The sequence below is a fragment of the Nannospalax galili genome, unplaced genomic scaffold (genome assembly GCF_000622305.1).
Source record: "Nannospalax galili isolate Female #2095 unplaced genomic scaffold, S.galili_v1.0 scaffold1104, whole genome shotgun sequence".
In the NCBI taxonomy this organism is placed as follows: domain Eukaryota; kingdom Metazoa; phylum Chordata; class Mammalia; order Rodentia; family Spalacidae; genus Nannospalax; species Nannospalax galili.
Window position 1 is genome coordinate 280575 of NW_008350769.1, and position 23677 is coordinate 304251.

The 23677-nt window shown below is 40.6% G+C and overlaps 1 protein-coding gene and 1 pseudogene across 3 annotated transcripts in view; one reads left to right on the forward strand and one right to left on the reverse strand.

The window, feature by feature from the left end:
- Bcl2l13 (BCL2 like 13) overlaps positions 1-23677 on the forward strand; it is a 67260-nt gene that overhangs the window by 22826 nt on the left and 20757 nt on the right. For 2 of the 3 annotated variants that reach the window (XM_008847908.3, XM_029570833.1), the window contains exons 3-5: positions 5393-5500; positions 12268-12424; positions 16645-16714. In XM_008847908.3, the coding sequence (XP_008846130.1) occupies positions 5393-5500; positions 12268-12424; positions 16645-16714 (335 nt within the window). The remainder of the gene's footprint in view (positions 1-5392; positions 5501-12267; positions 12425-16644; positions 16715-23677) is intronic. The other variant, XM_017801893.2, reaches the window with a different exon arrangement.
- LOC103745896 lies at positions 2114-2497 on the reverse strand (annotated as a pseudogene).

Below are 23677 nucleotides of genomic sequence, written 5' to 3' on the forward strand. Positions count from 1 at the left end.
TTTTGGATATGCAGATCTTCTAAAAAAAGGCAGGTGACAGATGGTATTTTGAATTCCTTACTTGAGAATGTGCATCAAAAATTATAATTGTACATTCTAGAAATGAGTAATTTACTTAACACAATGCCTTCTCTTCTTTTTTTCTTTCTCTCCTTTTTCCTGACAGGGTCTTGCCGTGTAGCCCAGGCTGGCCTTGGATTCATGATAGTTCTTCGGCCTTGGCCTCTCAGGTGCTAGGATTACAGGCATGAACTCTAGGCAGATCTATTTTCAGTTGTTTCTTCGTGGATTGTTGGAACCTGGCAAATAATGAGAAGGATCGATTGATTTACAGACTCTAAATCTAAACTTAAAATTCTATGATTTGGTTATTGAATAAAATCCTCGTAAGGACAGAAATAATGGTTGAAGTCTGATTCTTTGTTCTTTATTTTCTATCATGATCCACTGTGGTAAATAAATGGTCTGTTTACTGCTGTATACATTTGGTTGGTCAGTTTTCATATTCTTATATAAAATGACTTCTCAGTTTTCTTCTTTTAGCTTTTACCTCAGTGTAGTAGCAAACAACTTTTTTTTCTTTTGAATTTATATATAAACTTTGTCTGTTTAAGTTACAGAAATTCAGTGGTGTTTCTTTTCGTGAGTCTTTTCTCCCTGGCAGTTTGTCCTATACATGTGTCTAGAGAATGGAGTGAGGTTGTTACTGTGTACATTTTCATCTATACATTGTAATCCTTTTAAGTCTGCACCACAGTAGATAGTTGCAAGCTACCACTATCAGGTATTTATGTTTTTTCACTCCATGTTTGATATAAGTCTTAGACAAAGAAAGTATCTCAAAGTATTTATAATCTGGTCAGAATAAAGTGTAACATCATCAAACAATATAGGGTAGTATATATTTGTGTTAAAATGTGTGGTATAGACTAAATGATACTGAAAGTCTTTTACTAACCTTTAGGCATAGGTAAGAGTCACTAAAGGGCTGGAGCTGTAACTCTTTTATATACAGGAAGCCCTGGGCTCTAAGCCTAGCACCACATAAAACTGGGCATGGTGGTACACAATCAGAAGTTCAAAGTCATCTTTGATAACATACTGAGCTCAAGGTCAACCTGGGATACTTGAGAGTCTGTCTCAAAAGAAAAAAAAAAAAAATCACTGAAGACATCATGGAAAAAATAGACTTAAATTGGTTCTTGGAGAGTAGACAGTATAATCAGGAAAAGAAAGAGCAGTAATGTAAAAATGTCTAGTGTGTTTATTGAATAGTGAAGAAATTGGCAGTGAGTCCATACTAGATTGTTTTTTTTAAAAGAAGAATTTCTTAACATATATAATTTAGTGTGGCTTATAAGTATATATAATAGAGGCAGGCATGATGGCACGTGCTTATGATCTCAGTACTTGGGTGGTGGGACAGAAGGATCACAAGTTGGATGCCAGCCTGAGCTATATGGTAAGATCCTGTTCCAACCCCAACCCTCAGATGACTCAGTTGATAAAGTGCCCTCTGTGCAAGCATGAAGTCCTGACCCCAGCACCTATGTAAAAGCCAGATGCAGTGGCACTCTTCTATAACCCTGGTGCTCTTGGGAAGGGGGCAGAGGCAGAGGCAGGGAGATCCCTGGATTAATTGGCTATCCAGTCTAGCCTAATCCATGAGCTTCAAGTTCAGCAAGAGACCATGTCTCAAAAAAATTTAAAAAAAAAGATGGAAGACAATTTGACGAAGGTATCTGATGTCGACTTCTGGCCTCCACACACATAAGCACACAAAGTGTATGTTTTCCTACGTGCACACACACCAATATACAAGTGCATAGTGGAAAAGTCCAAATAATAAAATCAGAAATAGGAGTAACGTAGATTTCCATGGTGGAACATCAGAGCTGTGTTATCAATAAAGTCCTGTATGGCTGATTAGTGAATCTGGTTCCTAGTCAAAGCCAAGAAAAAAAGAGGGATATTTTGTGCTAGGAATCATCTGTAACTAGAAGCTATAATATTTTCATTTGGGTGGAGCATAACTTTTCAAAGATTTGTTGTTTATTTATAGCTTTGCTTTATTTTCTTGACTTTCGAAGATTTTTAATACAGCTCAGCTGAGGGATCCAGGTTCATTTCAGTTCTTCACTGCCAAACCAAGGGGCAGGGACTGCTTCAGCTTCTCTGCCTTCTCCTTGTCTGTGATGACCAGGGTGTAGAGGTACCTGCTCAGCAGACTTTGAACTTCACATTATCCTTGTTTTTCTTAATCTTGTTGGATTTGGCATCCTTTAGCCTGGCTGTGAACAGGAAGTCCTTGATTTCTTCCATTTTCTGAGGCATTGGCGATAGGAGCTCAAGAAGGCTAGCAACTTGAACTGAAAAGAACAGAAAGTGAGCTTTATTTTTGAGACAGGATCTCACTAATCTCAGATCACACTAATCTCAAACATGCAGTGATCCTCCTACCTCTGCCTCCTGAGTTACTAGGATTATGGGCATGAACCACCACACCCAGCCTTTACTTAGAGCTTTATGATATAGGGTAGAGGGAAATGAGATAGAAAATATTGTCAAGCCAGGCGTGGTGGTGTACGCCTTAAGTCCCAGCACTTGGGAGGCAGAGGCAGGCCTGATCTACATAGTGAGTTCCAGTCTAGTGGGGACTACAGGGAGACCCTGTCTCAAAAAAAATGAAAAAAAGGAAAGAAAAAAGAAAATATTGTCAACATCAAATAGACTAGACTTCAAAACCCTATCTCTATGTGAAACTGGAGAATTAAGAGTGCAGCACACTTAAAACAAGTAGCTGACAGCAGCTCATGACCAGATAATCTCTGTGCATTTTTCTGATGGTGCAGGTTAATAATGAGGAGAACATCTAGAATGTTGTAGAGGAATGGAGACCACATTCAGGTCAGGTCAGGAAAAGCACGTGTTATGTTTGAAATGTTTTTTGTGGGATTTAGAGGGGTTTAACCCAAACTTTCTGATGACAATAATTTGATTGAAATTCTTACATTATTCAAATGATAGAGATTATTTTAACCTAGGGAAAAATCGAAGATGATTCTATTAGAGGCAAGTCACCCCTGAAAATGTAGACGACCATGGAACATCTGGTATATTCAGGAATGTAGAAATTTCTGAGAAGTTGGTTGTGAAATAGATGCTGAAAGAACAAGACAAATTAACTTTCTTTTCTTTTCTTCAGTGCTGGTATGCTCTATCACACTACCCGCCCCCAACCCCACTTCTGAACATAAATGAGAGAACACTTACCCAGATTTATTCTTAAGTGTCTATTCAGGTTTTAGCCTATAGACTTTTCTCATTTGTTCTCTGTTTTATGATGGAGGCTGGAACTTTTCCCTTTACTGCATGGGAATGGTTTGTGCCCAGTAATTGTCTCGTAGTCATAGTTTCTTATGTTGGAAAATATCAATCTTTTGGTGATAATAGACATTCTCTTGGGTGACAGATCACATGAGTGAAGATTGACAGGCCAAGAATATCACTGTCAGAGAACAAAGACCCTTTCTGGTCTCTAATACTATTCATTTATACCAAATTTTTTTTGAGAGATTTCCTTACCTTTTAGCCAGATGAAGAGGAGGCATAGCCTGGATTAGATTTTATAATCACGGGATGTGGATGTATCTTACACTTGCCTCATGTGGGAGGCTTTTGGTTAGATCTTCAGCACCACCAAAAAAAAAAGAAAGAAGAAAAACTTTAGTTAGACTGGTCTGAGTCCTGTTCCAGTTCTTACATAGCTCCTTAGTAGTAGAAGTTTCCTCATTTTTTTATGTATGTGAGTGTATTGTTTGCGTGCCTATAAGTGCACCTGTGTTGTGCAGTGCCCATGGAGGTCTGATCTTCTGGACCTTTTGGACAATTGTTAGCCACCATGTGAGTGCTGGGAATTGAACTCAGGTTCTCCACAAGATCAGGCAGCACTCCCAACTGCTGAGCCATCATTTTTTTTTTAAAGATTTATTTTTAATAAAGTGTATTATGGAAGTAGAGCTTATCAGATGCTAAAGGATTTTGCAATGTGATGATAATTAAGAACTCTAGTGACGGGGAAGTAAACTGGAATCTTCCCCTGCTCCTTTTGGTTATCCAGGATAAGAAATCTTTGTTTTCCAAAACTATCACATTCCTATATTGACCTAAGACTTTTGCATTTCTATTACCTTTGTGGGGCCTCTGTTATCTTACTTAATTACCATGTATATGCTATGTACCTTTTGCTTACATTCCTTACTTGAGTATAAAAACCCCCTAAAACTTGAGCGGGGGTGGGGGTGGGGGGTGGGGGGGTATCCTGACTTCTTGATGTCAGTCCCGTTACTGGTGTCAGTCCCGTTACTGTCAAATTAAACTCCCTCTCCTTGCCTGATTTCGACTGTTGATCGCTGATTATTTCTGTAACAAGTGTCTGTTTGAATGTCTGCCACATGTGTGCAGGTGTCCACAGAGATTATAAAAGATGTCGGATCCCCTGGAGTTGGCACTGTAGGCAGTCATGAGCCACCAGGCTGAAATGTGTATAGAGGCTTCTTCTTTTCTGTACTATTGGACCTTACTCTCAGTAGTTAGGCCCACATACTTCTATCAACTCCTTCCCCTCCTCTTCCCCCATACCCCCTTCCTCTTCAGTTCTGGGGATCAAACGGTATTGTGCATTTAGGCAGATATTCTTCCACTGAGCTATGCCCCCAGCTCTGTTGTGTGTCCATGTTGTTGTTGTGCCCCCCCCCCAGTCTTTTTGAGACAGGGTCTCCCTGTAGCCCCAGCTGGCCTGGAACTCACAGAGATTCACCGAGACAAAGGCATGCGCCACCACACCCGTCCCCACCTTTGTTTTTTTATCATTGCAAAAAATATCTTCTAGCCTTGATAATGAGGTTTGATTTTGTTTTCTTTTTTTTTTTTTTTAGTTATTCTTATTTATGTGTATGAGTATAATGCCTGCATATAGGTAGGTGCACCCATGTCATGCAGTGCCCACAGAGGTCAAAAGAGGGCATCAGATCCCCTGGAACTGGAGTTACAGATGGTTGTTAGCTGCCATGTGGGTGCTGGGAAGAACCTCTGCAAAAGCAGCCAGTGCTCTTAACTGCTGAGCCATCTCTCCAGCCCCTGATTTTGTGTTTTCTAACTTAAGCTTAAATAGTCCTGCTTTTTTGGTTTTGTTTTTAATTTTGTGAGTTGGTTGGTTTTTGAGGTAGGGTGTTGCTATGTTGCCCATGCTGGTTTGTACTCTGGAGTGCCTGTGACCCTCTTGCCATGGCCTCCAGAGTTTGGAAACTGTAGGTTCACGTCTCCACACATGAGAATACTGCTAATGCGTATCTCTCCCTCTTTCTATAGTAACCTTTCTTGTTGGTTTCAGGGGTTCAACTAGATGTAGCTTCACAATCTCTGGATCCAGAAGTTTTATTAAAACTTAAATCTGAAATTGAAGAAGAACTGAAATACCTGGACAAAGAAATTTCTGAAGGTCTGTTTATTCTTTCTTTCCTAGGTAATTAGCAGGTTCTGTTTGTAGTTTACTGTTGGTTTACTTTTATTTTCTTTCATATGTGGTGGTGCAAGTGTTTGTGTGGAGATGGAGACCAGAAGAGGGCCTTGGATGTTCTACCATATCAGTGTGTTATGTGGGTGCTGGGATCCTAACTCCTGTCCTCTGGTTCCTATGCTTGATCAGCAAGTACTCTTAACTGCTGAGCCATTTCTCCAGCTCCTAGTTGATTTTTTAATAGAGTGTTCTCAACGTTCCACAACTCTGTAGTATGGAGTTACAAGAGGGAAGCTAGAAGGAACCTTTTTCTTCTCTTCTTTGGGACATTTTTATAGGCTTCCCAGTGATAGCCAGTGGTTTAGATGTAGCCTTCCTGGTATTAAGTAACAGGCTAAATGATCATATGAAGGTCCTTTCCATATGTTGTGATTTGATATGTATTTAGTACTTTAAAGTAATACCATTATTTTTGTTTGTAGGGTCTCATTATATAGTTTTGGCTGGCTTACGACTCAACTCTGTAGACCAGGCTGGCCTTGAACTCACAGAGATCCACCAGCCTCTGCCTCCTGAGTGCTGAGATTAAAAACATGCACCACCATGCCTGGCAAGTAATGACATTATTAAAGGGGGAACAGTAATGCATGCATACATGCTGTCAAATGTTGTCATTACACATATCATTTTACAGCCACAAGTTTCACTGTTTACATTATAATTTTTTTTTTTATGTGTATGAGTGTATTGCCTGCATGTATATGTGTGCACCCATGTTGTGCAGTGCCACAGAGGTCAGAAGAGGGGTTCAGATTCCCCTGGAACTGAAGTTAAGGACGGTTTGTAGCCACCATGTGGGTGCTGGGAATCGAACCCAGGTCCTCTGCAAGAACAGTCAGTGCTCTTAACCGCTGGGCCAACTCTCTAGCCCTACATTGTAATTTTTTAATTGCATTTATTTATGTGGAGGTGTGCATGCATATGGAGGTCAGAGGACAACTTGTAGGAGGAAGTTAGTTCCCTCCTTCTACCAGGTGAGTCTAGGAGATTGAACTCAGGTTGCCTTTATCCACTGACCCATCTTAACAGCTCTACATTGTGTGCCTTTAAAATACATATTCTATTGGGGCTGGGGATGTAACTCAGTTGGTAGAATGCTTGCCTAACATTCGTGAAATCATGGACTAAATTTACTGCACTGCATATATGGTGCATGATTACATACAGCTGTAATCCCAGCATTTAGGAGGTAGAGACAGAAAGAAGTTCAAGGTCATTCTTGGCTACAGACTGAGATTTAGGCCAGCCTAGGATACATGAGACACTGTTGCAAAAAAAAAAAAAAAAATTCTGTTAGCTATGGAATTTCATTCATTCCATGAATATTTGTCTTGAGTTATTGAGGGTTTAGGATTTTTTAAAAATATTTTTAAAAATTTATTATTTTACGTGTATGCGTGTATTGCCTGTATGTAGGTAAGTGCACCCGTGTTGTGCAGTGCCCAAGGAGGACAGAAGAGGCTGTTGGATCCCCTGGAACTGGAGTTACAGACATTTGTTAGCTGCTATGTGGGTGCTGGGATTTGAACCTGGGTCTTCTACAAGAACAGCCAGTGTTCCTAACCGCAGAGCCATCTCTCCAGCCCGGTTTAGAGTATTCCTTGTTTTGCCTTTTGTAAGCAACAGTGTATTGAATATCTTTCCTATTGATTTTCAGCTTTATTGAGGTATATTTATATACCCTTAATTTATATATTTTAAAAGGTACAGTTCAGTGGTTATTAGTGTACCTCTAGAATTGTGTGCAACCATCAACACATTGAACTCTTGCCACATTCCTTAAAGAAACCCTGTCTGCATCGATGGCCCTTTCCATTCACACATCACTAGTCCCTGTCCCTTACTCCACCAGTGGCAAACACTGATCTGCTTTCTTTTTCTGTGGTTTTGCCTATTTAGACAACAAAAATGGACTCTTACGCTCCATGGACTCTTAGGACTGACTTTGATTGGTATCTGTATATGGGGGTTGCGGGGAGGTGGGGTGGGAGGCCAGAGGACAATATTGGATGTTGTTCTTCAGGTGCTGGCCTCTTTTTTTTTTAAGAGACAGAATCTTTCTGGGCTGGAGCTTACTAAGTAGGCTAGGCTGCTAGTGAACCCCTGGAATCTACCTGCCTTTGTCTCCCAGCACTGGGATTTCAAGTGTGTGCTACCACATTCAGCTTTTTTAAAGATTTTTATTTTGCCAGGCGTGGTGGTACACACCTTTAATCCCAGCACTTGGGAGGCAGAGGCAGGTGGATCTTTGTGAGTTCAAGGCCAGCCTGGTGTACCAAGGGCATCCTGGTCCAAATACTTATTTCCAGGTCAGCTGGGACTATAGGGAGACCCTGTCTCAAAAAGACCTAAATAAATAAATAATAAATAAAAATGTTTTTATAATTTTTTTAAAATGTATGTGTGTATTGCCTGTATATATGTGAGTGCACCCACGTCATGCAGTGCCACAGAGGTCAGAAGAGGGCTTCAGATTCCCATGGAACTGGAGTTAAGGAAGGTTTGTAGCCACCATGTGGGTGCTGGAAATCGAACCCAGGTCCTCTGCAAGAGCACTCAGTGCTCTTAACCACTGAGCCATCTCTCCAGCCCTCATGCTCAGTTGTTTTAATGTGGATTCTGGGGATTGAACTTGGGTCTTGATGGGTGCATGGCAAGTACTTTATAGACCGAGTCATCTTCCCAGCCCTGGCTGGCTTCCTTTATGTAGCCTAATGTTTTCGAGAATCTTCCATGCTGCAAAAGGTGTTAGTACTTTTTTCTTGCAATGCTGTGGATTGAACCCAGGACCTCACATGTGTTAGGCATGTGACCTGCCACTGAGCTGTAAACAGCCCTCTTGTTACTCTGTGTGTGTGTGTGTGTGTGTGTGTGTGTGTGTGTGTGTGTGTGTGTGTGTGTTGAGAAAGAGTTGCAGGGTTTCCCAGGCTGGCCTTGAACTAACTCTGTAGCCCTCAAATTTATGATCCTCTTCCTCAGCCTCCCAAGTCCCTGGGATTATAGGCCTATATTACCAGGCCTGGCAGTACTCCATTACTTTGTATGGTTGAATAAGATTCCATTGTGTAGGTACCACATTTTATTAAAGCACATTTACTTCTTTCTATTCTTTGGCTATTATATAATGTTGCTATGAATATTCTTATGGAAATTTTTGAATGAACATATATTACCTTATATGTCTGTGTATATTTATGTTTGTGGTGCTAGTGGGAACCCAGGTCCTCATACATGCTACACAAATGCTCTGCTATATAACTATATCCTCTGACCTGCTTTTTTTTTTCTTCATTTTTTTATATCTTTTTTGAGACAGGGCCTCCCTGTAGCCCCAGCTGTCCTGGAACTCACTATGTAGACAAGGCCAGTCTTGAACTCAAAGAGATCTGCCTGCCTCTGCCTCCCGAGTGCTGGGATTAAAGGTGTGCACCACCACGCTGGGCAAATTTTTGTTTTTGTTTAGAGGAAAAAGTCTCCTTATGTAACTCAGGCTGGCCTGGAGCTCATGCCCTTCCGGCTGGCTTTGAGCACTCAGTATTCTTCCCTCTGCCTCCAAAGTGCTGGAATTGCAGGCATATGTCATCATGCCTAGCTTTCCTGCCTAATAACTTAAAACAAAAAAAAAATTTTAATATTTTTATTTATTATTTTTATTTTATATATATGAATGTATTGCCTGCATGTATGTATGTGAGTACACCCGTGCTGTGCAATGCCATGGAGGTCAGAAGAAGGCTTATGGTTTCCCCTGGAACTGGACTTAAGGACAGTTGGTAGCTGCCATGTGGGTGCTGGAAATCGAACCTGGATCCTCTGCAAGAGCAGCCAGTGCTCTTAACTGCTGAGCCATCTCTCCAGCCCCTTAAAACAAATTTTTATTACATTTATTTATTTTGTGTGTGTATGTATGTGTGCACATGTGTGCCATGATGTGCATGCCATAGCAGGCATGTATAACAGAGGACAACCTGTGAGAGTTAGTTCCCTCTTTCTTTGTGGATGAGATCTGGAGCTCAAACTCAGCTTGTCAGGCATGGTGGTAGGTGCCCTAACCTGCTGGGCTCTCTCACCAGCCCACTTGCATAGTAACTTTAATTTTTTTTTTAAATGGGGCTGGAGAGATGGTTCAACAGTTAAGAATGTGTACTGCTCTTGCATAGGACTTGGGTTCAGTTCCCAGCACCCACATTGGGTAGCTCACAACTGCTTATAATTCTAGTTCCATGGGATCCAGTGCCCTCTTCTGGTGTCTGCAGGCACAACATGTGGTGCATGTATAAACAGGCAGGCACACACACACAAAATCAAAGTTGTAAAAATGTTTTGGTAGCTTGTATTAATTTTACATAGTAATAGATTTTTATAATATTTTTGTAATGGTCTATAATGTATTTTGATCACTCTCTATTACCCTCTCTGTCTTCCTCCCACTCTGGCCAATTTTCTTCCTTTTCCCAGTTAGTCTCCCTTTTATTTAATGTCGTGACTCAGTGAGTTTCACTAGGGCTACTCACAGAAGTACATGTTAGAGATTATTTACAGGAACATGGGTATTCTACTAGTTGTTATACCAATAAAGAAAATCTTAACTCCCCATCTCCTGGCAACCATTGACTACCTACAAATACTCAGAGAGGGCTGGGCCTTATGAGCCTCTCTTTCCTCCATGATGGGCCCCAATCTTGTGAAAGTCACAAGCAGGTAATCACAGCTTCTGTGAGTTCAAGAATGCCACAGCTGTGTCATACCTGGGAGATGGGATTGTGTAATACTCCACTTTGCCCTCTGGCTTGTACACTGTTTCCATACTTTGTTCCCAGATGTTCCCTGTGCCTTGGAAGGGGTGGTATAGATGTCCCATTTAAGGCTGATCATTCAGCAGTCACTTTTTAGCACTTTAACCATTTGTGAGTTTAAAAATTTTTTTTTAATTTAAAATAAGAAAAAAGAAAGCTGGGTCTGGTAGCGCATGCCTTTAGTCCCAGCACTCAGGAGGCAGAGGCAGACAGATCTCTGTGAGTTCAAGGCCAGCCTGGTCTACATAGCAAGTTCCAGGCCAGCTGGGGCTACTGGGAGACCCTGTCTCAAAAAGACCAAAAAAAAAAGAGGCTGGGTGTGGTGGCGCATGCTTGTAGTTCCAGCACTAGGGAGACAGAGGCATGCAGATTACTGTGAGTTTAAGGCCAGCCTGGTCTACATAGTGAGTTCCAGGACAGCTGGAGCTACAGGGAGATCCTATTTCAAAAACACCAAAAAAAAAAAAAAAAAAAAAAAAGGCTGTGAGAGGTGGCTCAGTGGTTAAGAGCACTGACTGTTCTTGCAGAGGACCCAGCTTCGATTCCCACCACCTACATGGCCGCTATGAACCATCCTTAACTACAGTTCCAGGGGAATCAGAAGCCCTCTTCTGACCTCAGAGGCATTGCATGACATGGGTACACTCACATACATGTAGGCAATACACTCATACACATAAAATAAAAATAATAAAATATAAAAAAACACCATAAAAAAGAAAGAAAAATAAGACAAATCTTGGCAGTTAACCACTATCCACTGCAAAAGAAGCCACTGACTGACACAGACAGCAGCAGTGTTCCTTTTCGTATGTGGTGGTGTCTGCCTGTAATCCCAGAGACTGAGGCAGGAGAATCATGAGTTCAGTGTCAGCGTGGTCTACTATATAGGGAGAACTCCATGTCAGAAACCAGACAGTAAAACCTTAAAATTTAGGACCTATCAATTTTTCTGTTCTGTATTGGTGTGTATAATGATTTTCTGACCCTTTAAAGTAGCTTGTAACTTTTGCTCCTAATAATCTTATGGATTCTCATAAGATACCGCCTTTTTTTCTTTCTCTTTTCCCTTTTTTGGGGGAGGGGACAAGGTCTCATTGTAGTGTATGCTGGCTGTATACTCATTATATGACCAAGGCTGGTCTTGAACTCCCAGTCTTCCTTCCTCTACCTCCCTAGTCTCCCTAGTATTAAGATTACAGGCTTTTGCTACCATACCCAGCTTTCTTTGATTTTTTCTTTTCTTCCTTCCTTCCTTCCTTCCTTCCTTCCTTCCTTCCTTCCTTCCTTCCTCCCTCCCTCCCTCCCTCCTCTCTCTCTCTTTCTTTCTTTCTTTCTTTCTTTCTTTCTTTCTTTCTTTCTTTGTTTTTGAGACAGGGTCTCACTGTGTGGCCCTTGACTGGCCTAGAGTTCACTGTCCTCAAACCTCAGAGAGATCTGCCTGCCTCCGCCTCTCTCCTGCTGGGATTAAAAGAGTCACCACTAGCCAGGCGTGGTTGTGCACGCCTTTAATCCCAGCACTTGGGAGGCAGTGAGTTCAAGGCCAGCCTGGTCTACTTAGTGAGTTCCAGGACAGCTGGGGCTACAGGGAGACCCTGTCTCAAAAAGACCCCCCAAAAATAGTCACTATGCCCAGCTTGTTTTATTATTATTTTTTACACAGAGTCTTGCTCTGTTGCAACTATCCTTAAACTCACTATGTGGTCCAGGCATGCTTCCTACTTGAGATCCTGCTTTCTCAGTCTCTTGAGCACCAGGGTTCTGGGTATATACCACTACCTGGCTCATAGCATAATGAATATTATTTATTAATAAATTAAATAGTATTGTTTATTAATTGTAATTGCATAGCACTGTTTATTAATTTTGGTTTTTCTTTTTCCCTCTCTTCAGCCTTCACCAGCACAGGCTTTGACCGTCACACCTCACCAGTGTTCAGCCCTGCTAACCCTGAAAGCTCAATAGAAGACTGCTTGGCCCAGCTTGGAGAAAGAGTGTCACAGGAACTGAAAGAGCCTTTACATAAAGCCTTGCAAATGCTCCTCAGCCAGTGAGTTGTAATTGCCCAGTGGAATGTGCTCCTCTGAGCAGTCCCTAGGTGTCTGCAGTGCTAGGTTGGTTACGGCTTTGCTTTAGGCACAGTTCTTCACTCTTCATTCTTTTGTTTTGCTAAAGTGTTTAATCTGTGTTTTGAATGCCAACTTTGCCTTAAAGCAGTGATTTAAATGTTCCAACAAGGATTTCATGGCTTGTACTTATTCATACTTTCTGTGTTATAAACACAAGCTGTCGCCCTGTCCTGACCACAGTTTACTACTATTCTTTCTAGTGGCCAACAGAAACACAGTGGCTGCAGATCTGTGGGCTGTAATGTGTGATTGGCATTATCTTTGTACTTGAGATATCTATATTTAACATTTTATCTAGATCACAGATGTTATGTGTTGAGGTTCACTGTGGAATACTTCTGCATGCTTAGAATGAATTCCTTCCCAGCTGTGGTTCTTACCATATGAAAGCTAAAGTCAAAGTGAAGCTAGTGAAAGTGAAGTAAATTAAAGTAGAACCAGTTCACTTATGAATCTGGGAAGTCAGTTTCTCCTAATTCTTTGCTGAGAATCATTAAGAATCATGAAGATGGGCCATTTAGGAAGTTTATTCCTCACCAAGAGGGCTAAAATTCAGATGCCAAATTACTGTTGTCATAAGGAAATACCTTACTTTCATGTCAAAGTTTATAGTTTACCATTTGTTACAAAGAAATAATTTGAGTGTTAGGAGGATGCAGTTTATTTCTGCATGCCCTGGCAAATAAGCAAATGTAAAATTTCTAATTATAGTTAGTGAAATAAACTCATAGTTGGATTTTCTTTTTTTTTGAGACATGGTCTCCCTGTAGCTAACCTGGAATTTGACCAGGCTGGCCTTGATCTCACAGAGATAACTTGTAAGCTCTTTTACTAATACCTTGGAAATAAATTCTTGTATAGATTGAAGGCAGTATCTTAAGGTGGAAATGTCACCTAGTCCAAATGGTTTGTTAAAGTGAGAAATGAATCCAAACTCCATATGAAGCACTAGTGATTTCTGGAGGTGTCCTTCCTTCCCATATGGAACACTAGTGATTTCAGGAGGTACTTTTCCTTCTCATGTGTAACACTAGTGATTTCTGGAGGTGCCCTTCCTTCCCATATGGAACACTAGTGATTTCTGGAGGTGCTCTTCCTTCTCATGTGTAACACTAATGATTTCTGGAGGTGCCCTTCCTTCCCATATGGAATACTAGCGATTTCTGGAGGTGCCCTTCCTTCCCATATGGAACACTAGTGATTTCTGGAGGTGCTCTTCCTTCTCATGTGTAACACTAATGATTTCTGGAGGTGCCGGAGGTGCCCTTCCTTCCCATATGGAACACTAGTGATTTCTGGAGGTGCCCTTCCTTCCCATATGGAACACTAGTGATTTCAGGAGGTGCCCTTCCTTCCCATATGGAACACTAGTGATTTCTGGAGGTGCCCTTCCTTCCCATATGGAACACTAGTGATTTCTGGAGGTGCTCTTCCTTCCGTTCTCTGCTGTATTTGACCTCTAAGTAGGGCTGGTTGTTCAGCTACTTGCTTTTCCTTGTATTAGAATCTGCTACATCTTTTATGTACAGGTATGTGTACATAAGATGTTTTAAATCCTTTCATGCTGAGGGATCATAAAATACTTAACCTGATAGCCAAACTACCTGTGAGGACTACAGTGACCCACAGCAGCAGCAAACAGTTCAGGAAAGGAAGTAAAAGGACTGATAGATGCATAAAGCTTCAGGGAGATCTAGGTAGATAGACGATGGAGTATCTGGTGAAATTCAAGGTTTACAGGAATCTAGTGTATAGCTCAAGACTTTAAAAAAAAATTAGCTTTAATGGGAATGTGCTTTTAGCAAGGTAGTACTGTAGGTATCTTCCCTTATAAAGATCATCCAGGTGTCTGTCCCATCATCACCTTTCCAGCACCACTGAAGTAATGAGTTGTATAGATGTTGACTTGTACAATAGAATCATCTGTGTCATTAGAGCTGCTTCTGACATATTAGCCAGCACTGTTCAGTGGAGGTAGTGTAAGTCACACTTGTGTAATTTAAAAATATTGGGCAGCCACTGAAAACATGAGATTAATTAACATTTTTTATTATATTTTAAGCCAGTATATTAAAACTATCTTTAAAAATCACAAAAATTATTAGTGGATATTTCACATTCTCTTTTTCTTACTGACTCTTTGAAATCTAGCATGTGTATTAATATTTTAGGCACAACTTGGTCACATTTCAAAATCTTTTTAGCCATGTGGCATCTAGACATTTTTGTGTGCATACGTCAAAATCCTAGCTTAAAATTGAAGTAGTGTGGCCTTTGGAGCCAGATCCAGTTGGGTGCAAATTCTGACCTTACTACTTATCAGTCATATAGTTTAGGAATAATCTCAGCTTTTCTGAACTTTGGCTTCCTAATGTGTAATGTAAAATGTGATATACTGTCAAATATAAATAATATAAAAACACAAAACCTAATATACTAAGCTACTAGTAAGTGGTAGCTATTTCAAACTTAAGTATTCATAAGCTAACAAAATCAGACTTGAGAGTAGTCAGAACACAAAAATGCTTCTGGGATGGGATTTTTAAAACCTATAAAAGGATTCCTCTCAGTTTTTACATATCTGTTAATACTTTACCCCAAATAGGGAAGGGTAATTTTCTAAGATAGTTGTCTTCGTGTTACTTGGTACCATTTTTTTTGTTTTGTTTTAAATTTACACAAGAAACAATGCTTAAAATTTAGTGCTGAAAGTTCTTTAACACGTGTGGTAGTATTTTTTAAAAATGACTTGGGGTCTGGGTATGACTAGGACTATAATGCAAACAATAAGACTAATCTTCCTGTACTCCAAGACTCTTTTTAAAGGTAGGATCTTCACTGGGTGTGGTGGTACATGCCTTTAGTCCCAACACTCTTGAGGCAGAGGCAGGCACATCTCTGTGAGTTAGTTTGAGGCCAGCCTGGTCTACATAGTGAGTTCTAGGCCACCTGGGACTATAGGGAGACCTTGTCTCAAAAAGACCAAAAAATAAAAAGATAAAAAGATGGGGTCTTGCTATAGATCCCTGATTGGTCTGCTGTTCACTATGTAGGGCAGGCTAGCTTACAGTTTAGTTTCTCCAGTGCTGAGACTACAGACAGGTGTTTGCCCTCATACCTGGCTCCTTCTAGTATTTTGTGATTAGTATTTTTCTTTAGACTCCAAGTAAAAGAATAGGGAACCACTTGTTACCCTTGTTTATTCCAATTTTTCATAGCCCCAGTTTGAAGAGTCTTTTGATGACATACCTATTCGTTCTTAAATAGATCAGATTTTTGTTTGTTTGTTTGTTTGTTTGTTTGTAGACAGGGTCTCCTTGTAGCCCCAGCTGGCCTAGAACTCACTGTATAGATGAGGCTGGCCTCCATCTCACAGGATCCTCCTGCTTCTGCCTCTCAAGTAGTTGGATTAAAGGTATGCACCACCAGACCTAGCAATAGTTTAGATTTTTGCCTTTAAAAAAAGTTGAGGTACTGGGCATGATGGCACATGCTTTTAATCCCAGCACCTGGGAGGCAGAGGCAGGTGGGTCTCTGTGATATACATGGTGAGTTCCAGGCCAGCTGGGGCTAGAAGGGAGACCCTAACTCAAAAAGACCAAAATAAAAAAAAAGAAAAAAGTTAAGATTGGCCAGGTGTGGTGGCGCACGCCTTTAGTCCCAGCACTTGGGAGGTAGAGGCAGGTGGATCGTCGTGAGTTTGAGGCCAGCCTGGTCTACACAGTGAGTTCCAGGACAGCCGGGGCTACAGGGAGACCCTGTCTCAAAAAGACCAAAAAAAAAAAACCAACGAAAAAAGTTAAGATTGTGTTATCATTTTACTGAGATATTTTTTGTTACTGTTTGCTTCTATATTAGTAATGTGATAAATTCTAAGTAATGACAAAATTATTAGACTACACATTTATCTTGCTATGCTGTGGGCTACTTTCCCAACCATGATCTCAACTTATATAGAATGTTTGGAAAAGATGCATACCAAATATTAAAGGCTACATCTTGAATAAAACTATGTTGAACAATCAATCCTAGTCACTTTAGCAAAAAGTTGAGCAACACAGTAGTGTCTGTATATTTATTATTTATTCATTTGGAAATTTGGCCTTTTTTGTGACAAAGACTTTTAAAAAAATTTCTACAGGCCAGTGACATATCAGACATACCGTGAATGTACAGTGGAGATCGCAGTTCATGCCAGCGGATGGAATAAGGTATTAACCAAATTATCTTTACTATTGTAAAACTTTAGTTCTAATAATAAAGTATAGAAAGAATTACCAGCATCACACAGCATGAAACTTACAGCTCATTAGTACATAATTCCAACTGTGTTAAGTAGATATTTCTGGTTTGTTTGTTGTTGTTGTTTGGTTTGAGACAAGGTCTCACTGTGTAGCCCTGTGAGCTGGCCTGAATCTTACAGAGATCTGCCTGCCTCTGCTTCACAAGTGCTGGTATTAAACTTGTATTACAATGCCTGGCAGGTTTAATTGTTTTTGAAAAATTAATGCTTCAAGGTTCAAAAGTACGTGCCTGTAGTACGCTGTCCTTTTCTGTGCTTCCTGGATTTCTCATCATTTCTCCATTTCTCTGTACTAGACATGACATTTATTTCCAGATAGTTATTTGTTAACATGTTAGTATGTCTTGTAGGATGAGGAGTTCAGTTGAGAGATAACCTCTTCTTGTTCTTTTAAATACATTGATGTTTTATGGTTTATGAAGTGTATCTCATGTCACATCTCGTTTGAACATCCAGACTTTTCTTTGAAGAATACACAATAGATTTTATTACCTTATTTTGGAGGGAAAAGGTCAGGGCAGCATATCATACTGACCTGGGATGGAGCCCAGGGCTTTGCACAGGCTAGACAAGCACTCTACTGATGAACTATCAAGAAAGAGTTAAAATAACTTATATAAGATGTCTTGACTGTTAACCAAACCTAAGATCTGCTGGTTTCAGCCTTGATGCCTTTCCATCATCATATGATTATCCGTTATTTGCAGAGTGTGGAGATGGCTGTGAGGAAGTATGGTCCTAAGATGAGAAAACTTAGGATCATTATTTTCACAAATAGCCACCTCTGTTCACAGTTGTATGGATAATCATCGCTATATAATCATCAGTATCAATAGTGGGTTGGTATCAGAACCTTGTGAATATTAAAATTTGTAGATGCTCAGGTCCCACATATAAAATTGATAGAATATTTGCATAAAGTGTACATACATGTCTTGTGTACTTTAAATCTTCAGTAAATAACTGTAATATCTCATAGAACATAACTGTGATGTATAGAGTTTGTTTTTGTTTCTTTGGTCTCTTTTGAGACATGGTCTCCCTGTAGCCCCAGCTGGCCTGGAACTCACTATGTAGACCAGACTAGCCTCAAACTTACAAAGATCTGCCTGCTTCAGCCTTCTGAGCGCTGAGACTAAAGGCATGTACCACCATGCCTGGCCCTTTTTTAAAAAATTTTTATTTATTTATTTTTTGGTCTTTTTGAGACGGGGTCTCCCTGTATCCACAGCTGGCCTGGATTCGCTGTGGAGACCAGGCTAGCCTCGAACTCACAGAGATCTGCGTGCCTCTGCCTCCCAAATGCTGGGACTAAAGGCACGTGCCACTATGTCCGGCCTGGCCCTTTTTAAAAAAATTTATTTTTAATTATATGTGTGTGTGTGTGTTTTAAGTATATGCATGTGTGTGCAGGTGTCCATGGAGGTCAGAGGTACTGGATTTCCCAGGAGGTGGAGTTATAGGCAGTTGTGAGTTTCCTGGTGTGGGTGCTGGGGACCATTGGGTCGTCTGGAAGATCAACAAGTGCTCTTAACCAGTGAACTATCTCTCCAGCCCCATTTTCTGCCCCATTCTTTGCCAGGAAATTAAATAAGTATACAAATAAAGGTAAGCCAGTAGAAGTAATCTTTTTTGGTGCTTAAAAGTTCCTAAGCTTTCCATTGCAAAAACTTTTGAAGAAAAAAATAATTCATATGCAATGTCGAGATTACTATTGTTCAGTAAGGAAATTACCTAGAAAAAGAATCAAAAGATAGGGTATTTGCTTAGTTTTTATTTTATTTTTTCAGGAGGGTCTCATATAGCCCAGGCTGGCTTGTATGTTACTATGTGTCTTATGTGTCTGAGGATGACCTTGAACTATTGCTCTTCCTACCTCTACCTTCCTAGTAGTAAGTCTATTGCTGTGTACCACAATGGTTGATGTGGTACTAGGGATCAAACACAGGACTTTGTGATAGAAGGCAAACACTCTACTAGCTGAACATTCCTTGCCCTTGCTTAATTTTTAGACCTAGGCGTGTGACTAGTGATACTTTCTTGGAATGGATAAGCTCTGTATTCTTTTTTTTTTTTTGGTCTTTTTGAGACAGGGTCTCCCTGTACCCCCAGCTGTCCTGGAATGCACTATGTAGACCAGGCTGGTCTTGAACTCACAGAGATCCGCCTGCCTCTGTCTCCCAAGTGCTGGGACTACAGGTGTGCGCCACCATGCCCAGCGCTCCGTATTCATTTTAACATAATATATACATACATATATTTACATGAAAAGGAAAGGTACTAAAAGTTATAATCAGGTTTTGACTATATAAAATACTTGTAGATAACAAAATAGCAAAAATGCCCGGTTTATAGAGATGAAAGTTTGGGGTTTTTTGTTTTTTTTTTTTTACATTTTTTTTATTGGGCTTTTGTAATTTCATACAACAGTTTTTAATCAAATTTAGATCCCCTCCGCTATCCATGCCTCCCCCATACCCCCACCGAACCTCATGTATGTCACCATACATGTTAAGTTCTATTCATTCAAGCATTTGTGCCCAAATGTCCTTCAGTGTAAATGCGTCCACTGGAGTCCAGTCAGCCCATCTAGTGATCATATGTAAGTCATATTCTCCCTCACCCAGCAGCAGTCAGTCTTGAATAGTTCTCAGTCTAGTGCTGGCCCACCACCTATTATTTCTTTCCTCCCCTTTGGGCCCTAGCTTAATTGAGTTGATGTGGGTCCTGTGCTTGTTGCCACCATTTCCACAAGTTCACATGTGCAAGCTTCCAGTAGCAAGATTTTTTTTTTTGGGGGGGGGTCTTTTTGAGACAGGGTCTCTCTGTAGCCCCAGCTGTCCTGGAACTCACTACGTAGACCAGGCTGGCCTCGAACTCACAAAGATCAGCCTGCCTATGCCTCCCAAGTGCTAGGATTAAAGGTGTGCACCACTATGCCTGGCAAGAGTTTTTTTTTTTTTTTTTTTTTTTTTTTAAGACATGTAGGTTACATGTAGCCCAGGGTTGCCTTAAACTTACTGGGTAGCTGAGAATGATCTTGAACTCCTGATCTTCTGATCTCTGCCTCCTGAGTGCTGGAATTAATAGGATTGCACTACCACACCTAATTTGATGTGTTCCTATGGACTGAACCCAGGTTTTTGCATGCTAAGGAAGATTCTATCAACTGAGCTATATAGAAGTAAGCTCTTAGAAATAATTCTTGAAGCTTGTTATGTAGGAAAGCAAGTTTAAGTATGTAAAGATAATCCAAACTGCTTGAAAGCTACTGTTCCTAAACTGGGCATGCCAGTGCCTATCCATGATCTCAGCACTTGGGAGGTAGAGGCAGAAGGATCAGAAGTTCAGGATCATCCTTGGCTACTAAGTTACAGGCCAGCTTGTGCTACATGAGACTCTCTCTAAATAAATAAATATTAAATAAATGAAATACAGATAAATGCTAGTGGATCTGAAGGCTCATCAAGAAAGGTCTATTAGATAAGTAAGCCTGATATAGTCATTTAATAATTATATGAGCTGGGTGTGGGGGTGCATATGTAATCCCAGTACTTGGGAGGTGGAAGTAGGAGAATCAATAGTTCAAAGCCAGCCTTGGCTACTTGAGGTCTTCTCTCAAATAAAACAAAACAGGGCTATTGAGATGGCTAGGTGGGTTAAGGTGCTTCCCACTAAGTCTGAAGACCTGAATTTGATCCCTTGGACCCACATAGTGGAAGAAAATTATATGATGAATGAAAGGGGAGGAAATAAATAATCTTCAGATGATTCATCATGTGTCAACAAGAATATGAGCCAGGTGTGGTGGCATGCACCTTAAATCCCAGGGCTTGGGAGGCAGAGGCAGAGGCAGGAAGATCTCTGTGAGGTTGAAGCCAGGCTGATCTACCTAGTGAGTTCAGGCTAGTTAGGGCTACAGGGAGACCCTGTCTCAAAAAAACCAATCCTGCCCCCCCCAAGAAAAAAAAAGAATATTATCAATCAAATAGAAAAGGCTAGTCCCATAAAATGAAGTTTCTGTATTCAGGTTTTTGTCATTCAAGATGTAATTAAAATGGAAAGAAAACCCCAAATAATGAAAGCAATGAAGCAGTGCTAGATGAAGAACAGATAGAAACATTAATGTTAGACAGAAACCATAGTGATTAAGAGGGAATATAAAGCCAGGTGTGGTAATGCATACCCTTAGTCCTAGCACTTGGGGAGGCAGAGGCCGGTGGATCTCAGTGAGTTCCAGGCCAGCCTGGTCTTCACAGTGAGTTCCGGACCAGCTGGGGCTACAGGGAGACCCTGTCTCAAAAAGACCAAGAAAAAAAGAGGGAATATAATCGAGAATTAAAAGTGATGGGGGAGAGGAGGATTTCAGGTAATTGGCAGGAATTAAAAAGATTTTTCATATTATTGTTAACTTATTATATGTAAGTTGAAATGTCTACTTTTTGATACAGATGAAAGAGGTAATTTGGAATAGGTGGTTATTTTATGTAGTGGCACATAAAATAAAATTTTTGCGATTCATTTACCCCAAAGATTATTTAATAGAGCTTAAAACATGAGTAGTGGAGCTGGAGAGATGGGTCAGCGGTTAAGAGCACTGACTGCTCTTGCAGAGGACCCGGGTTCCATTCCCAGCATGGCAGCTACAAACCATCCTTAACTCCAGTTCCAGGGGAATCCGAAGTCCTCTTCTGACCTCTGCAGCATTGCATGGCATGGGTGCACTCACATACATGCAGGTAGCACACTCACACACATAAAATAAATATTTTTTTAAAAAAAACAAAAAACATGAGTATCTTCAGAACCTTACATATATCAGACTGCTTTGCAGTACAGAACACCCCATGCCTTTGAAGTTGATGTGGTAGGAATTTGCGAGACTGATTCTCAAGCCATCTTCTTTACCTGCTTCTGTCCAAGCCACAGTGTAGGGGCTAGGTAAGTAATAACTGTTTTATACAGTTTGATACATTTTCCTGTTATAGTAGAGGTCAGTCTTATTCTGTATAACCCTGTACTTCCTGTGCTGGATGGCTTTAGTGTCAACTTGACACACCTGGGTTGAGGGAGCCTCAATTGGGGAATTGCCTCTATTGGACTGGCCTGTGGCCATGTCTGAAGGGCATCTTCTTGATGCGTGATGTGGGAGGGCCCAGCCCACTGTGGGTGGTGCCATCCCTGGGCAGGTGGGTTGTGTTGCATAAGAAAGCAGGCTGAGCAGGGGCCAAGGGAGCAAGCCAGTAAGCAGAGTTCCTCCATGGCCTATGCTCTAGCTCCTGCCTCCGGGTTCCTGGCCTGAGTTCCTACCTTGGGCTCCCTGATGAACTGCGACCTGGGAGTTGTGAGCTGAATAAACCCTTTCCTCCCCAAGTTGGCATTGGTCAGAGTGTTTTGTCACAGCAATGAAGAAACAAACTAGGACACTCCCCCACTACTGCTAAGAAAAGATTTTCAGTATATTTTGAACTAGAATTCTTTTAGAGTGTCAAAAAGTGAAGATATGTGCTTTCTTCTTCCATTCTGACTTTAAAGTAAATTCCCTCTGGGTTCTTCTACTGAAAGCCAAAGAGAATTAGTATTGAGCATGAACTCATTTTAAAAATGTGTTTTCTTTTGAGGAAATATTTTTGTCATTGTTTCCTTGATAATCCAGTAGCAAGGAACAGAATGTGCATTCCTTCCCAGGATACACAGAGACGTCTTAATGTTTCAGATAAGAGACTGACATACTTAACTTCCCTGTCTCTTTTCTTCCTCCTCTTTTATTTTTTATTTTCCTTTTATTTATTGTGATGTGAGAGAGTTAACTAGGGCCTCAAGTGCTCTGCATGGAGGTGTCCCAGCCCTTTCCTTTTTGTCTGTATGCAGTTTTGTTTTGAAAGCCAGGCAATAGACCCTAGTTTCTGTAGTAAATTATGATGAGTTTAAATACTGAGTCACAGGATTATTAGGCATAGATTATAATACCTCCTTTTGTAAGACACCTTATAATTTCAAAGTTAGTGTTTTGTCAGGTACTATTGTGCATGTCCATAATCTCAGCTCTTGGAGGCCATGGCAAGAGGATTGCTCCAAGTTTGAAGCCAACCTGATCTACAGCATGAGACCCTGTCTCAAAAATAACAATGAAAAGCTCTTTTTTTTTCCCAAATAGATAATAAAAGCATTTGGTACAATTGTACAAAGTACAGAAAGATTGGATCAAAAGATAAAAATTTTTCCTTACAGTCTGGGGAGATAGTTGGTAAAGTGCTTCCTTGTAAGCACAAGGACCTGAATTTGATTTCCAGAACTCATGCTTTAAAAAAAGAAATGTAAGGGCTGGAGAGATGGCTCGGGGGTTAAGAACACTGGTTGTTCTTGCAGAAGACCCAGGTTCGATTCCCAGCACCCAAGTGGTAGCTAACAGCTGTCTGTAACTCCAGTTCCAGGGGATCCAACAATCTCTTCTGACCTCCATGGGCATTGCACAACACGGGTGCACTTACCTACATGCAGGCAATACACGCATACACATAAAATAAAAAGAATAAATAAAATATTTTTAAAAAGAAATTTAGACTGGATGTGGTGGTACACGCCTTTAATCCCAGCACTTGGGAGGCAGAGGCAGGTGGATCTCTGTGAGTTCAGGGCCAGCTGGGGCTACAGGGAGACCCTGTCTCAAAAAAGACAAGAAAAAAAGAAATTTCCCCTCTTGTTATCAGTTACCTAGTTCCCATTAAGTGATCACTATTAATCAGTTTCCTGCATATTTCTTTCCAGAAATACTGCAAGGTTATGCAAACGTGTATGAGTAACTGCTTTATTTAATTGGTCTGTGTGTATATATTCTTTTTTTTGTTTGTTTTGAGACAGGGTCTAGCCT